The following is a 16,505-nucleotide window of genomic DNA, read 5'->3' as shown; positions in this document are numbered from 1 at the left end:
TGAGCCCCAGCAATAACCCTGGAGGCAAAAATAAAATAAATTTATGTTTACAGTTGGGGAACAGACTTAATGCCTGAGTCACCAGACGTCCCAGGTCCAATCCCCTGCACCACCATAAGACAGAGCTAAAGGGTGCTCTGGATTTAAAAATAAAAATCAAATTATGTTTTCAAAAGTTTTTGCTAATATAGGAAAATATTCTTGATGCAAAGCAAATGTTTTTTTAAAGCAGGTGTAAAATTATCTCAACAGTGGTTGCCTCTGAGTAGGTGATGAATGTGTTTTTTTCCTACTTTAATTTGCTCAGTTTTCAACAAGGAGAATATATTGTTTAACACTCAAGAAAAAAACTGCCATGGAAGAAAGAGGATACAGGTTGGGAATCTCATATGAACACAAGTTACTGGAGTGGAATGCTTTATGAAAGGGGCATGTGTTTCTAATTAGTGATATATTGATACATTATCATGTGGCTAGCAGTTGCTCAGACATAGGAATCATAGCCTCCAAACTTCATTCTTTACTTTTTAGAAGATTTATGTACTTATCTATTTGTTGATTAATAAGAGAGAGAGAGAGAGAGAAAGGAGGAACCAGAGCACCTGTTGTGCAGTACCAGTTTGTGCAATACCAGGATGCAACGCTCAGGGTCTCATGCCTAGGAAATCAATTGCTTTATCCACTATTCCATCTTCCAGGCTGATTTATTTTATTGAAAGTTTTATTTATACAAATTCTGAATCATTCTCAGGAACCTCCAGGCTTATAGAAGGGCATTTTTTTTTCTTTTTGGGTGTGGGTGGTAGTGCACCCAGTTAAGCACACATAGTACTAAGTGCCCGACTCCCACTTTATTATTTTTTAGTTGCCACCAGGGTTACTGCTGGGGCTCTGTCATCACTATGAATCCACAGCTCACAGTGACCATTTTTTTCTTTTTTTCCTATTTCATTTGATAGAACAGAGAAATTGAAAGTGGAGGGAGAAAATGGAGAGAGAAAGATAAACACCTACAGACCTGCTTCACCACTTGTGAAGTGTCTCCCTTGCAGATGAGGAACTATGTGCACTTAACCAAGTGCACCAGCTTGTTCTTTGAGAGGAAAAACCATTCTGAACTTGTAGAGCCACGCATGTAGTTAGGGGATTTGATTGTGTTCCTTTACTAGCCACAAGTGTCCAGGTAGAACAGCCAGGCAGCAGCTGCTAGGCATACAATAGCCACATAGGTTTTTTTTTTTTTTTTTTTTTTAATTTTTTTATCATTATTTATTGGATAGATACAGCCTGAAATTGAGAGGAAGGGGGAGATAAGGAGAGATACAGAGAGACACCTGCAGCCCTGCTTCACCATTTGTGAAGCTTCCCTCCTGCAGGAGGGGGCCGGGGGCTTGAACCCGGTCCTTGCCCTTTGCAACATGTGCGCTCAACCAGGTGCGCCACCACCACCACATAGCTTTTTCCACTGAGGAAATGGCCTCAGATGACATTTGAAAAAGATCAGGAGATTTTGAGTTGTATTTCACTCTGCCACTCATCTTGAGCAATGAGAACCACTTCAGATTGGAGTAGAGAATGGTAGCTCAAAGAAGAAAGCAGATTTATTTCTGAGGGCCAAGAGGAAGGAATTAAAGACCAAAATCTACATATCTTCTGAAAATTAAAAAACTGAGCCTTCAGATAATTTGATTATTCTATACCCCAGTCACTTCCACATCAAAAATATTTTCCTTTCCAATAGATTACAGAACTTGCTAGTGCCAGAGCAGTGTCTGGATATTCATTTGTATGAGGAAATCCTCGTGAGCAAAGAATGGATATAAACTTACAGTTTACACATTGCTAGAAACACGCAGCTGAGAGGAGAAACAGAATTGCACTTTAGTCTGTATTCCTCTCACCAAGTCTTAATCCCCTCAGAACAGAATCTTTGTAGAGGAAAAGCTTCTTCCTAAGTCCCTATGTACAGGTTTAGAAGCTCTAAGCTTGTGGCAGACTTGGCTATGGAAAGAGAGAGGTTTGAGAGTCAGCATTCAACCTTTCACCTAGGATCCCACAGTTATGCACAATCTGGTCTTACAGAATTATTATCAGAATGAAAAGAAAATACAAGATGAGTAGCTTGAGCACTCATATATTTGCTTCTTTCTGCTTGACAGTGTTTTACCCCATTTTTTTTTTTTTAAGATTTCTTTATGTATTGAATTGAAAAAAAAAGACCAGAACAATACCACTACATCATTTGTGGTGCAAAGAATATTTCCACCTGCATACCTCACTTTTGCTAAGCCTTCATTTAGTCAATGGCTGTGGTTTCTTTCTAGGAACAGCTCCATGGACCTCCCAGGCCTACAGTGCCCTGACATCTGTTGTGACATCCTGCAAGAACTTTAAGGTGCGAATTAGATCTGCTGCTGCCCTTTCCATCCCAAGCAAGAGAGAACACTATGGGTCTGTTGACCAGTATGCTCAGATCTGGAATGCATTAGTCACTGCCCTGCAGAAGAGTGAAGACACCACAGACTTTTTGGAATTTAAGTATTCTGCCAGTCTACGTACCCAAATCTGCCAGGCGCTGATTCACCTCTTGAATTTGGCTAGCACCTCAGACCTATTCTGCATCCAGAAAACTCTTGAACTGAATGGAGACATGGTCAAGTCCTATATTCTACGGTTTTTAAAATCAGGAACAGAAGGAGATGACACTGGAGTACCCCACAACCTGGAGGGAAGAGACCAGAAGATCAAAACTGCACTGGAGCATATAAACAGTGTTCAAGCACTAACTGGTGACACAGCCAAAGGGACCATCCTGGACTTTTTAGAAGATGTCATGACTGTATATTTTGACTCATCCTGATCACAAGTAGCACTCCTAGGATTAACAAATCAGTGATTATTCTTATACTTTCCAGGTGTTAAAAAGGAAGAACCAAGTTTTAGCATCAGATAATATGTGGGGTTTAATTTTAGGACAGAAACAACACATCCACTTTTTATTTAGAATGAGTTAGCAATTTAAGCTTTTCTCAAAGGGCTCAACCACTTTAAGTGGTTTTGCTGCACTGTTCATGTTCCAGGTTGTTGGAACCTCTGACCTCATAGCTAGAAGGCAATGATATTTGTTGTTGTTGGGCCAGGAAGCTAGCATAGCAGTCATTTACTAAATTTTATGCCTAAGGTCCTGAGACTCCTAGGTTTAATCCCCAACACCCCTGTAAACCTAAGCTGAGCAGTATTTTGGTTTCTCCCTCTTTCTCACTAAAGTAAAATATTCTATTAAAATGAATCAGTTGGCTGGGTTGGGTGTGTGTGTGTGTGTGTGTGTGCGCGCGCGCGCGCACGCACGCGTGCAGCATAATGATGATGCAAACAGACCTTATGCCTGAGGCCCTGAGAGCCTAAATTCATTCCCCCGTACCACCATAAGCCAGAGCTGAATAGTGATCTGGTAAAATATATATATATATGTATCAGTCATAGCATGGGGGGATTTGTGAATATTAAAATTGCAGAATTTTAAATTGTAAAAGAATTTAGAAATTAAGAGTATTGTATACTGCATCTCTGGTAATTGTTTTTCTCTTATAATAAACTTATGAAAATACCATGCCCATAATTTCCTGTTTTTAACAAGTTGCATTTGTAGAAACCAGCAAACAAAGCTAATGTTTAGCCAGTTTGTGCCATGCCAACTATATCAGTTGCGAAAATGCTAAAATTGTTCCTTACAGGTCAGTAAATAGTTGCTGTACAATTGCCCAACCAGAATGACCCCTCCCTGGATGTCTCCTTATAATACACAAACCATACAGTTAACTCCTGGCACATGGATCTTTATGTAAACTTAATACCTTCTAGAGGGTCATGTCCCATATACTAAGATTATGGGATTTTGGATACTTAGAAATTTTTTCCTTTTAAAAGAGGACTATTTAAGAGTTTTTTTTTAATTAGTTATTTTTAAATAATTTATTTATTCATGAGAAAGATAGGAGGAGAGAAAGAACCAGACATCACTCTGGTACATGTGCTGCCAGGGATTGAACACAGGACCTCATGGTTGAAAACCTGATGCTTTATCCACTGCACCACTTCCTGGACCACTATTTTAAGAGTTTTTAAAAATAAAAGGAAATTCTTGCTAAAGAATTATTTACATTTAAATTTTATATTCATCTTTTGATGAGCAGCTATTTTAATTCCACACCACACCCACTACCAAAGTTCTCTTTATACTACGTACGCTTAACCTGGTGTGCCACCACCTGGCACCTCCACCAAAGTTCTGTGAACGTTCTATGAACACCAGAGTTCATTGCATCAGTTTACATTCTCACCAGCAATGTAACAGAGTTCCTTTTTCTCCACATTCTTGCCAACAGTTCACTCCCATCCCTACCCCAACCATAGTTCTCAAAAGTCTTAGAGATAGTTTTGTTCTTTTTTTTTTTTTTTGCAAGTTCCTGTGTTTCAGTTCCTTATATTCTACATATGAGCAAAACCATTCAGTCTTTCATTTCCTTCCTTACCTTAAAAAGCCTAATTACCTCCAGTTCCATCCATTTTGTCCTGGAGCACAAAATGTCATCTTGTTTATAATTGCAGAGTAGTTTTCCATTAGTATAATTTCTTTAGTTATCTGTCTATGAGTGTTTAGGTTGTTACCGCTTGTTGGCACTCATGAATAAAGTAGCTATGAACATAAGGACATGTATGTCCCTTTGAATTACTATTTTTATGTCCTTTGGCTATCTGCCTAGGAGTGGTGTTACAGGATCGTGAGGCATTTCCATGTTTATGTGCTTAAGGATTCTCCATACTGTTTTCATAGACATTGCATCAGTTTGCATTTCCACCAACAGTGTAACAGTGTTCCTTTTTCTCCACATTCTTGCCAACACTTGTCATTTCCTGTTTTGTTCATATAGACCATTCTTACAGGTGTGGGAAGGAAGCTCAGGGTTGCTTTAATTTGCTCTAATAAGTGAAACGGAACATTTCTTCATCAGCCTGTAGGCCATCTGTATTTCTTCTTACAACTTCTTAGAAAGCTATTTCACATCTTTGCCCACTTTTTAATTGGGTTATTTTGTTGTTTTGTTTTGTTGCTGTATCCCTTCCTTAATCGTTGTTTGATATTACTGTCTTATCAGATATGTGGTTTGCAAATATCTCCTCCCAGTTGTTGAGTTGCCTTTTTATCCTTGTGGAGTTTTCTTTTAGTGTGCAGAGCTTTTCAATCTGATGCAGTCCCATTTATTTAATCATGTTTTAGTTTTACTTGTCCATGTAGTCGAGTCTCCAAATATGTCTTTAATACTGAAGTCCTGAAGTACTTCACTGAGGTTTTTTCTATCTGTTTTATAGTTTCAAGTCTAATTAACTAGGTCTTTGATCTTTGTTGAGTTGATTTTGGTGTGTGGTGGTCTAGTTTCATTTTCCTACACATGCTATCCAGTTTTCTCAGCTCCATTTGTCGAAGAAGCACTCTTTTCATACTAAATAGTTTTGGCTCCTTTGTCATATATTAGGCGTCTGTATAGGATCATCAGCGTTTAAGAATATTTATTTTGGGGAGTTGGGTGGTAGTGCAGCGGGTTAAGCATAGGTTACACAAAGCACAAGGACTGGCATAAGGATCCCGGTTCGAGCCCCCGGCTCCCTACCTGCAGGGGGGTCGCTTCACAGGTGGTGAAGCAGGTCTGCAGGTGTCTGTCTTTCCCTCTCTCTGTCTTCCCCTCCTCTCTCCATTCCTCTGTCCTATCCAACAACAAAGACATCAATGACAACAATAATAATAACTACAACAAGGGCAACAAAAGGGAATAAATACTTATTTTAAAAGAATATTTATTTTGTTAATATAATATGAGACAGGGAGAAAGAGAGGGAGAGAGAGAAGGGAAAAGTCAAGATATATGTAGCACTGGGGTTTGAACTTGGAGCTTCAGGAATGCAAATCCTGTTTTATACTAGCTGAGCTATTTTCCTGAAGACCATGAGCGATATATTGAGATTGATTTCAGTCAGAAACTTGAGATATATGAGAACTAATGAAAATTCTCCACACTTGTGTTTGGGATGGGATAAGTAAAAATTAAGCAATTACAGGTCCAATATCATTTCATTATGATGTTGGTGAGAAGAAAAAAAAATGATTCCTGGATGGGGCCACTGTCTGTGGAATTGACATCTTCTCCTCAGGTCTGCATGGGTTTTCTCCAGGCACTCCAATTTTCTCCTGCATTCCAAAGATGTGTACATTCGGTTCATTGGTGTGTTTCCATTGTCCAGCCAAGTGAGTGGATGTGTGTGATGCACTCTCCAAGGGAAGGGTATTCTGTCCAGGGTGACCCTGAATTGATGTGATATAGTTGCAAAGTGAATGAATCCAATTGTTGTTTACTATTAGAAGTGTTTTGGGTCTTTACTATAATTTTGATAGTTTATTTGTGACCACAGTATTCGGCAGGAATTTAACTCTTGTCTATATTAGTCTTGTTCATGTCACTTAAAGTTGCTGTTTCCAAGAACCTACTGATGTTAAGTGAGAATTTCCTGTGTATGTAAAATGGATTTTGGTAAGATGTTACTACTATGTGACTTAAAATAGATGCTTAAAACAGGTGTTCTCAGTTCCCGTTTATCTAAGCGGGGACTGAGAAGCAGTATGGAAGGCTTAATTTTCTTTTTTTTTCTTGATACATTAGAATTTATTAAAATTTCAAACATCTCTTCAAAATATTCTTTTTTTAAAGACTACAGATATGGGTTGACTATATTTACATACATTTGCCCTATTTCCCTATTGTTCTGCCTTCTATTCCATTCTAAGTCACACCTACTACTTATGAATGTCCTCCCTCCCCCCTTTTCCTCTTCTATCTCCTGTTCTGATGGAACTGGAGTTCAGAGACCTCTGGTTTACTTCCCCTATTTTTTACCCCTCTGGGAATATGGACCAAAAAAACTCTTTATGGGGCTCAGAAAGAGGAAGTTCTGGCTTCTGCAACTGCTCCACTGGACATGAGCATTGGCAGGTCAGTCCATACCCCCAGCCTGTTTCTCTCTTAGTAGGGTAGGGCCCTGGAGAGGTGATGTTCTGGGACACATTGGTTATCTGCCATGGAAGTTCAGGATGAAATAGTAGTAGCATCCACAACTTGGTAGCTAAAAGGCAGTAAGATATAAAGCAGGACGTGTTTAATAAACAGGAACCAAAAAGTAGAAATAGAGCAGATGGGAATAGGGATTCTAGGGTGACAAGAAGCCAGGAAGTCTATTTTAGGTTTGTTCCTAGGGGCTTATGACTGGTAATTTTTGCTAGTAATTTAGCTAACATAAAGATGAACGAACTAACAATATTGTCTGGGAAGATGGTGTCAGAGTTGAGAAAAGGACTAGAAAGCTGGGTCAGGGCAGAGTAGCTCCCAAGCTTAGGAAAATACATAAATACAGTGAATTGTTTACCACACCTATCTGACCCAGGGCCCTTATCTATTCATATTTATTTAGCACAGGAGTGAGCCTGTGTAACCTCTGCATCCCAGTCAGTCTGAGTTCACAGTTCATGGTCACCGCTGGGAACATTCAAAGTTGCACTCATTTCAGGACCAGTTTTCTTCAAGTGGTAGAGTCGGATGACCCAGCCTCCCTTCAGAGAGTTAGTTCATAGTGAGAGTATGATCCTGAAGAAGCCCACAAGAAGCCTTTTAATGATGTTCCTGATGGAAGTGACCAGTGATGGTGGAGAGAGGGACCTATAGAGGTCTAGGTCCACTGAATCTGTGGCGTAATACAGGGATTCCTTGACTAGGGCCTCAGTTGAAGGCTTAATTTTCTATTGGTAGAGTGCCAGTTTCCAATGGATTAGACTATCAGTACCGTGAATAATACCCAAATAGGAATTCTTCAGTTTGTTTTGTATAGGAAATGACTGTACATAAATTTATATAAGAGTTCAGGGGGCTTATTTATTTTTATTTGCTAGGACAGAGAAATTGAGAGGGAAAGGAGATAGAAAGGTATAGAGAAAGAGATACCCGCAGCACTGCTTTACTATGAAGCTTCGCCCCTGCAGGTGGGGACCTGAGGTTTGAACCTGGGTCTTTACTCATGATAATGTGTGTTCTACCAGGTGCACTACCACCCAGCTCTGTGCTGATCCTATAATAAGTTCTGTGACGTCCTGCTCTTGAAGGAATAAATTCTTTTTTAAATAAATTATTTATTTTATGGTGGTGTGGGGGATTGAACCTGGTACTTCAGAGCCTCAGGCATGAGTCTCTTTGTATAACCATTATGCTATCTACCCCCAACACTTATATAAATTCATACATTTGACAAAGCTCATAGAAGTCTAGTTTTCTATACTAAAATAATAGTAATTATAATAATAAAAATGATATTGTACTTATACATGCATAGATGTGTAAATACAATCTTTCCATCTCTTTCTGTAGACTGAGATTTATTTTTTATTTGTGATTTAGTATTGATTTACAAAATTGTAAGATAATAGGGGTATAATTCCATACAGTTCCCACCAACAGAGTTCTGTGTCCCATACCCTCCACTGGAAACTGCATTAGTTCCCCCAAGGTCATCAGTATGGACTGATTCTATAAATGTAAGTGTGTGTGTGTGTGTGTGTGTGTGTGTGTGTGTGTGTTTTCCCCATCTATTCAACTGTCCTGCCTTCATTTCCTTTCTAGTTTGACCCTATACCTATTACTGCCGGGATAGCCTGAGGGTGCTTCTTCCCGAGCTAGTGCTCTCTGGGTTGGAGAGAACTCAACTGGAGCCGATCTAGGCTGCTGCGTGGGAGAGGGATCAGGAACTCGTGCCGCACTAACGTCGCAGGAGATACACTCTGGAACTCTCGGAGCCGGAAAGCAATTTCCAAGTGTCTTTAATCAGAAGAGCAGCTGTTTTTATACTCTCCAAGTAGGGTGGAAACAGGATGTGACATAGAGAGGGTGGAGCGAAAAGTGACTGGTGGAAGATCAGGGTGTGACAAGGAGAGGATCAGGGTGTGACAAGGAGAGGGGGCGGAGCAGGTGAGAGTTCTACCACTAAACCATCAATGCCCTGGAGGGAGTGTGGTGCTTTAAGTAAATGTAAAAGTGATTTATGTAAATAGACCGCTTTGAATGGGATCAAACCAATCCCTCCCTATATAGGCATACCAGTGCTTGGTTAAGCAGAAGCCAGGGGGAGCTGGCATACTACCCAACATATTACTACTTCCAAGTGAGTGTCTTTCCTTTTCTCTCAGATAAGCAAAACCATCCCTGACTTCCTCTGGTGTTTTCCAGATTCTCTTCTATTTCATTGATGGTATAAAAACAAGATTCTTGGAGACAAATGCTCTAGGTCCTGGTGAAATAGGGAACATAGCCTTCTGGTTTACTTCCCCTATCATTTACCCCTCTGAGAGTATGAACCAAAATTCTTTTTGGGGTGCAGAAGGTGGGAGTTCTGGCTTCTGTAATTGCTTCTCTGCTGGACATGGGCATTGGCAGGTTGATCCGTACCCTCAGCCTGTTTCTGTCTTTCTCTAGTATGGTAGGGCTCTGGAGAGGTGAGGTTCCAGGACATATTGGTGAGGTTGTCTGCCCAGGGAATAGACTGTATTTGTTCATATTAGGTACCCACAGACAACAATATGCCTGGTATAAAATATTTAAATATACTTTTTAAATGAATTAAAATCATTTATTCAAGATGAATCACTGAGGTCAAGTGGTGCAGCACGTTTTTCCCTGGGTTCCATCCTGACATCAAAAAGAAAGAAAGAAAGAAAGAAAGCCAGTCAAAATGAACTGGTATGCAAAGGATGAGGCCTATCTTATATCTAATGACAGTGGTAGTGCCACACCTTGGCTGCTTTTTATTTACCAAGCACAGAAAAGATCCTAAAGGTATTTACTACATACAATAATATACTTTTCAGCTTTTTTCTTTAATTCAAACTCTTCTTTTCTTTGACCTACTTTAACAAATTTATGCTTGAGAGTCCGCCCATAGCACCACCTCTAGCAGCCACCTCTTAACAAATTTGAAGATACAAGTACAGACAGCCTTAGATGCCCAAATTGTATAGGCATGCTATTGCAATGTGGTTTAATGGCCAGCAGATGGAGACAGAGAATGCAAAGTCATTCAGACTCAGTGATTCATAATAAAAACTGTTTCTAGGACTCGGGAGTTTAAACACCTGGATATTAGCTTGCTCCTATTAAAACAACTCTCCTGCCAGCTCTTGTTGCAGTGTCACTGAGGAAGTGAAACAGAAACCCCACCATCCTACCTGTCCTCCAGTGACTGCAAGTGGGCTGCACTGCTGGGCATAGCCAGAACTAAGCATTCGCAGGACTCTGCCCACCCCTCCCTGCATCCTGACAGGCTCTTCCGTGCATCCCAGCCACATTACTGGATGGCAGCAGCAGCCGGTCTCATAATAGACTTGGCTATTAGTGTTCCTCGTCTAGTTGACTCAGTTTTCCTTTTCTTCTTCTCCTTTTTTCTCTTCCTCTTCCTCCTCCTCCTTTCCCTCCTCCTCCTCCTCTTCTTCTTTTTCTTCTTTTTTGTTATTAATAGTATGTTAGAAGGCTGGAAGATTACAATGTATAGTTCCACACCATACTCACCACCAAAGTTCTGTATCCTCAGCATCCTAAGATTCTTAAGATTCTTTTTTTTTAAATTTCTTCATTGGGGGACTAAAGTTTTACAGTCGAGAGTAAATACAGTAGTTTATACATGCATAACATTTCCCAGTTTTCTACAGAACACTACAACCCCCACTAGTTCCTCTGCCATCCTTCACTTCCTTTCTAAGTCACACCTACACCTAGTACCACTTCTGAGTGTCCTTCCTTTTTCCTCTTCTCTCTCAGATAAGCAAAACAGTGCCTGACTTCTTTGGTGTTTTTCAGATTTGCTTTCCTTTTAGTGATGGTATAAAAACAAAGATTCCTGGTGACAAACATTTTGGGTCCCAGTGGAACTGGGGTTCAGAATCCTCTGGTCATCTTCCCCTAATATTGCCCCACTTTGGGAATATGAACCAAAATTCTTCTTGGGGTGTAGAAGGTGGGAGTTGTGGCTTCTGTAATTGTTTCTCTGCTGTACATGGGTGTTGACAGGTTGATCCATACTCCCGGCCTATAAAAGTTTTTAGGAGGCTTGGCCATGGGTCGCTCAGTAGAACACACACATTAGCATGTATGAGGACCTGAGTTCAAGCCCTGGGCCACCATATAGGGAGGAAGCTTCAAAAGCAGTGAAGCAGTGCTGTAGGGTCTCTTTCCCCTTTCTTCTCTCTGTCACTCACCCTCACTCTAGAGGAAAGAAAAAAAAAGTGGCAAGTAAGACTTTTAAAAATAAAATTCATTTTAAAACTTGGGCAAGCAGACCTGTAGCATCAGTGGACCCTAAAAAAAAAAAAAAATACAACAGATATTGAGAGGGATACACCAATGCATATTGACTAAGGGTGTGTAGTTTGATCGCCTGGCAGCCCTAAGCAGCCAATTGAGGTTCAAGGTCCCGTCTTTAAAGTGAAAACCACCAGTGTGGTTATGACTTTTTTTTTTTATCCTCATTCAGCTAAGTGAGCAAAAAGTTAGACTTAACCAGGGCTATGGTTTTGCCAAAGGAGTAAAGGAGTTAGATAAGGCAAAGGGGGAAACAGGTAAGGGTATACAAGGTGAATCATTCAGGTGAATAATCACAGGATCTTAAAGTGAATTAAAAAAAAAAACTTTCCATTCACAAAATGAATTTTAAAACAAGGTTATGATGTCTGTGCAGGCTGAAACAGGACTGTCATGCTTATTTGGAAACTGTCTTGAGGGTGTTAGCCTATGCTGGTTCAGCTTGTAGACAGAGATTCTACCTGATTTAAATAGTTGAGCCAGTGCTCAACCTGAGAGCTCAGGACTTTCCTTCCTCCGGAAGGAGCCTTTTGAGACAACTCTAGGGGTCAGTCCAAAGCTCAGGAGCTGCAGCTCAACTTAGCCCTTTCAAAGCATTACTTGCATAAGTAAATAGTTGGCTTCCTATTTCAGAGAAAGGACATATTTGTTCTTAAGGCTGCCTCATGTCCTGGGTAACCACTAGGGTGCTGGAAACATAGCTGTTCCTCTCCTGACATTATTTTGAAATAACCAGCGTGGTTTGGGCCATTCAGCCACAAAACACAATGGCACCAAAGCTAAAATGCAAGCACACACACTGCTTTCCCCTTTCTCAGTTTTGTATTCTGTCACCTACTTCATCAGAACCCTTTCTAAGAACCTAGCCTCGTTTCCACTCGTTGTAGGTGCCTGTGCAGACAAATCACATCACTTGGTTTTCATTGATGTCAGCAGAGGTAATGATTAAATGGAAACGCCTCACTCCATTCAAATGTCTTGCTTTTTTGGCCGATTCCCATTGTGAACAGAAGTGCAGTGTGCCTTTCAGTATTTCTCCTCGAATCTGCGGCTAGAGTGCAAACGGGGTGAAACAGTATAAAGTAAATCTTTCTGACTTGATTTGACTCACACCACCACCCCTCTTGCCCTCCAGATCAGCCTCCTTCTCTCTCAAATGTGACCTTTCTTGGAAAAACTCAAATATTTCTCAACTGCATAATAATAAGCAATAACTGAAGCAAAGCACAACATATACATATACAAAACCAAAAATTTATTAAGGTGGACATTTCAGGTATATACTCTTTTCACAGACTATAATCCAACAGAGAAAAAAATTAATAAAGCAGAATTCTGGATTAGGTTCTAACTAGCAAAGGGTTTATGAGTGGTGGCACAGAAGCAGGCTGTTACCCTCTTCAAGATTCCAGTATTCTGGGATGCCTTTAACAATGAGGTACTAAAACAGTGAAGAAGGACTGCCAGTTGTTGTTTGAGAAAAAAAAAAAAGCAATAAAAGGTAAATCATGCCACCCCCTACTCTTGTGCTCACATTCTCCGTCCCTACAAGAGATTTAAAAGAGAAAAATCCCAGGAAATTCCAAGCATGACTACCTTCCCAGATAAGACAGAAATTCTAGAAAACCAAACTTTTTAAAGTAAGCATTTTGATCTTCTTGCAAACATAGAGTTAATCTTGGGACAGCTAAGCACAATTACACAGATGAATTCATTGTGTGAAATGGTCACTGAGCGTAGAGAATGTTAGTGCCAGTTCAGAGTCCATGCTCTGTAGGGGTCATACCTGAATCTGCTGAGTTGAGCACATGGAAATGTCCATGTGCATTCAGCCTTGACCATTCTTTTTAATTTATTTTAGAGTTGTTCACTAGGGTGGCTTCAGGAAATGCAAATTGAATGTCCATAGGGGTGTTTGAAGACTTGTAGTGTTTTTAAGTATGTTAAACTGAAGATATAAATTAAAATACTTGGGCCTGTGTTAGATGTACTAAATTTGCTCTGGAGATAATGGTCTGCTCCTTATAATCCTTTACTCTTCAAGTCAGCTCTTATCCACATGGAGAGGACACAAACATCAGACTGGGCATGATAGCAGCCATGTTCTGGCCTGGGCTCCATCTCAAATTCTCTAGGATCACTGGGGCCTTCCCTGCCTTCATTCTGGGTTCCCACACCTATAAACTGAGGCATTTGGACCACAGATTTTGCTTTCTAGTTCTGAGGCTGCAATTCAATGGAGTCTGGAAACTGTAACTCCAGGATTTGATGCAAAGCAAATAGAAAAAAAAAATTTAATAGAAAATATTTTTATAGTGTGAGTGTTTATTATGATACAATTTGACTGATCTGTCAGTATCACAGGCTCAGGGCTATGGTTGGCACAAACCCAAGTCTTTTTTTGAAAATTTTTTAAAATGCTTATTTATTTATTCCTTTTTGTTGCCCTTTTTTTATTGTTGTAGTTATTATTGTTGTTGTTATTGATGTCGTCGTTGTTGGATAGGACAGAGAGAAATGGAGAGTGGAGGGGAAGACAGGGGGAGAGAAAGACACCTGCAGACTTCTTTCACCACTTGTGAAGCAAGGACTCCCCTGCAGGTGGGGAGCCGGGGGCTTGAACCGGGATCCTTATGCCGGTCCTTGAGCTTTGTGCCACATGTGCTTAACCTGCTGTGCTACCGCCTAACTCCCCCAAGTCTTTGTTTTATCCATTCCTATTCCTACAACTAAAAATCCCAAACTCAGCAATTATCTTTGGCCATGGTAAATATGTGAAATTCAGTACTATGAAAGAACTATGATAAATCCTCTCCATCTTTATCATCATCAAATAATTTCCATGAAAAAGTCCTTAACAGCAAGTAAGCCCAGAGAGGTTAAGAAACTTGCTCAAGATCACACAGGCAGCAGGAGGGAGTCAGGACCAAAATGTAAGCCTCCTTATTCCCAGCCTGATCAAGATGTCTGTATATTCCCTTCAGAGTTAGAAAACTTTTTGAATTTATCTTTCCATATTCATCAATGCCTTTTATAGGGAATAAAAATGTTTGGTTTAATTTTTCATATTAGATCTTACTGCAGTTCATTAGTGAAATGAATATTGATGAAAATATCACTCTTGCCTAACCTGCAGGATGGTTTTACAAAAGAAACACTGAAGATCTTTATTTGAAGCTGTGTCTAGTCACCAGAAGCCAAAGAAGTGGGGAACACGAGAAAGAAGGTGGCCCAGACTCCTTAGGAACAAAGCAGAAACAGCCTCAACCAGACACGTGTGCTGAACAGGAACCCAACTTGCTGGTAGAAAACAGGTTGGTTTAAGAGTAACAAACAAACCTGGTGATAATCCTAGAATGTCTCCCAAATTTTTCACCTTTGAGGAAGTGACTCCCATTTCCAGTGTTCTCAAATGCTTGAGTTGGCCAGTACTCAAATTGGGCAACTCTGAATGGGAACGCAAGTGCTAAGAGTTACACTGCTGCTGAAACGCATGCAGATTTGGGGATTGTGGCTGCTACGTGTCCTCTGGTAAGGGGCCACAGATCCTAAAGGTAAGGAATATCTGAAGCCAACAGGAGTGTGCTGAGTCTAAGAAAAACTGGCACATGGTAGAAATGGCATGTAATGAGAAGAGTCTGGTCTCATTGCTTTCAAGATGTATTAATTTGAGCAGGAAAGTTCTGTTTTCTCATGTGAGATGGGAAGAATCCTGTTTCCTGAAAATCTTGTGAAGGGGATTAAAGGCCAAAATAGGGGGGCGGGCAGTAGAGCGGCAGGTTAAGCACATATGGCACAAAGTGCAAAGGCCAGCATAAGGATCCCAGTTAGAGCCCCCAGCTCCCCACCTGCAGGGGGATCACCTCACAAGTGGTGAAGCAGGTCTGCAGGTGTCTATCTTTCTCTCCCCCTCTGTCTTCCCCTCCTCTCTCTATTTCTCTCTGTCCTATCCAACAACGACAGCAATAACAACAACAATAATGATAACAATAAACAACAAAGGCAACAAAAGGGAAAAAGTGGCCTACAGGAGCAGTGGGTTTGTAGTACAGGCACCAAGCCTTAGCAATACCCCTGGAGGCAAAATAAGTAAATAAATGGACAAAATATATGTAATTCCTTTCCTCTGCCCCTTTCTTTAGCAACATCGCTACTGTAAGACACTGCAGTTACTGAGCCAATCCCCCATAGATCGTACCCTCACAACTAAATGTGTCTTCACAGTTGTCAGACATGTCCATGGTCAGGTGTCACTGTGACATCCTCCCTCACCTCCAAAGCAGTTACTACAAACATTTGTGGAACAGTAAATATTGTATGTGTGGTTCCTTCATGTGTTCTCCAGAGCCTGTAAGACCATTCTATCCCCTTTGGTCCATTCCCAATTCCATTCTGTTCCTAGTGTCATGTCATGACAATGAGATCTACCCCTAACCATTATGAAGTTGAGAAAATAGCTTTCTGAAAGCAGCTGAAAGAGGAAGGGCCACAATGGCCTTGTCTCCTGTCCCTGCCTATCTGTTTTTTTAGTTTGTTTGTGAATTTTGACTCTAGAGTTATCATAGGGCTGGGTGCCAGCACTATGAATCCAGGACTCCTGGTGGCCATCCCCCCCCCATTAAATCTCATAGGACAGAAAAAATTAAGAGGAGTGGGGAAGCAGAGAGGGAGATAGGGAGAGAGACACCTGTAGACCCACTTCACTGCTTGTGAAGTGTCCTTCCTGCAGGTGGGGAGTGGAAGCTTGAACTGGGTCCTTATGCACAGTACTATGTGTGCTTAACTGGGTGCACCACCACCTGCTCCTGCATATCCTCTTTTTTATTTATTTACTTATTTATTTTAATTTTTATTATTTATTTTTCCTTTCGTTGTCCTTGTTTTATTGTTGTAGATATTATTGTTGTTGATATTGTTGTTGTGGTTATTGTTGTTGTTGATGTCATCGTTATTGGATAGGACAGAGAGAAATGGAGAGAGGAGGGGAAGACAGAGAGGGGGAGAGAAAGATAGACACCTGCAGATCTGCTTCACTGCCTGTGAAGCGACTCCCCTGCAGGT

At 40.6% G+C, this 16,505-nt stretch overlaps 2 protein-coding genes across 2 annotated transcripts in view; one reads left to right on the top strand and one right to left on the bottom strand.

Annotated features, from left to right (window-relative positions):
• The window catches only part of HEATR6 (HEAT repeat containing 6), a 46,048-nt gene extending 42,436 nt beyond the window's left edge, over nucleotides 1-3,612 (top strand). Inside the window, exon 20 of the mRNA XM_060203936.1 lies at nucleotides 2,325-3,612. Coding sequence (XP_060059919.1) covers nucleotides 2,325-2,860 — 536 coding nt within the window. The 3' untranslated portion in view covers nucleotides 2,861-3,612. The remainder of the gene's footprint in view (nucleotides 1-2,324) is intronic.
• The window catches only part of LOC103108121 (C-C motif chemokine 15-like), a 290,207-nt gene that overhangs the window by 188,832 nt on the left and 84,870 nt on the right, over nucleotides 1-16,505 (bottom strand). The gene's annotated exons all lie outside the window — the stretch shown is intronic.

Source organism: Erinaceus europaeus, chromosome 12 (genome assembly GCF_950295315.1).
Source record: "Erinaceus europaeus chromosome 12, mEriEur2.1, whole genome shotgun sequence".
In the NCBI taxonomy this organism is placed as follows: domain Eukaryota; kingdom Metazoa; phylum Chordata; class Mammalia; order Eulipotyphla; family Erinaceidae; genus Erinaceus; species Erinaceus europaeus.
This window is presented reverse-complemented; position numbering and strand designations above follow the sequence as displayed.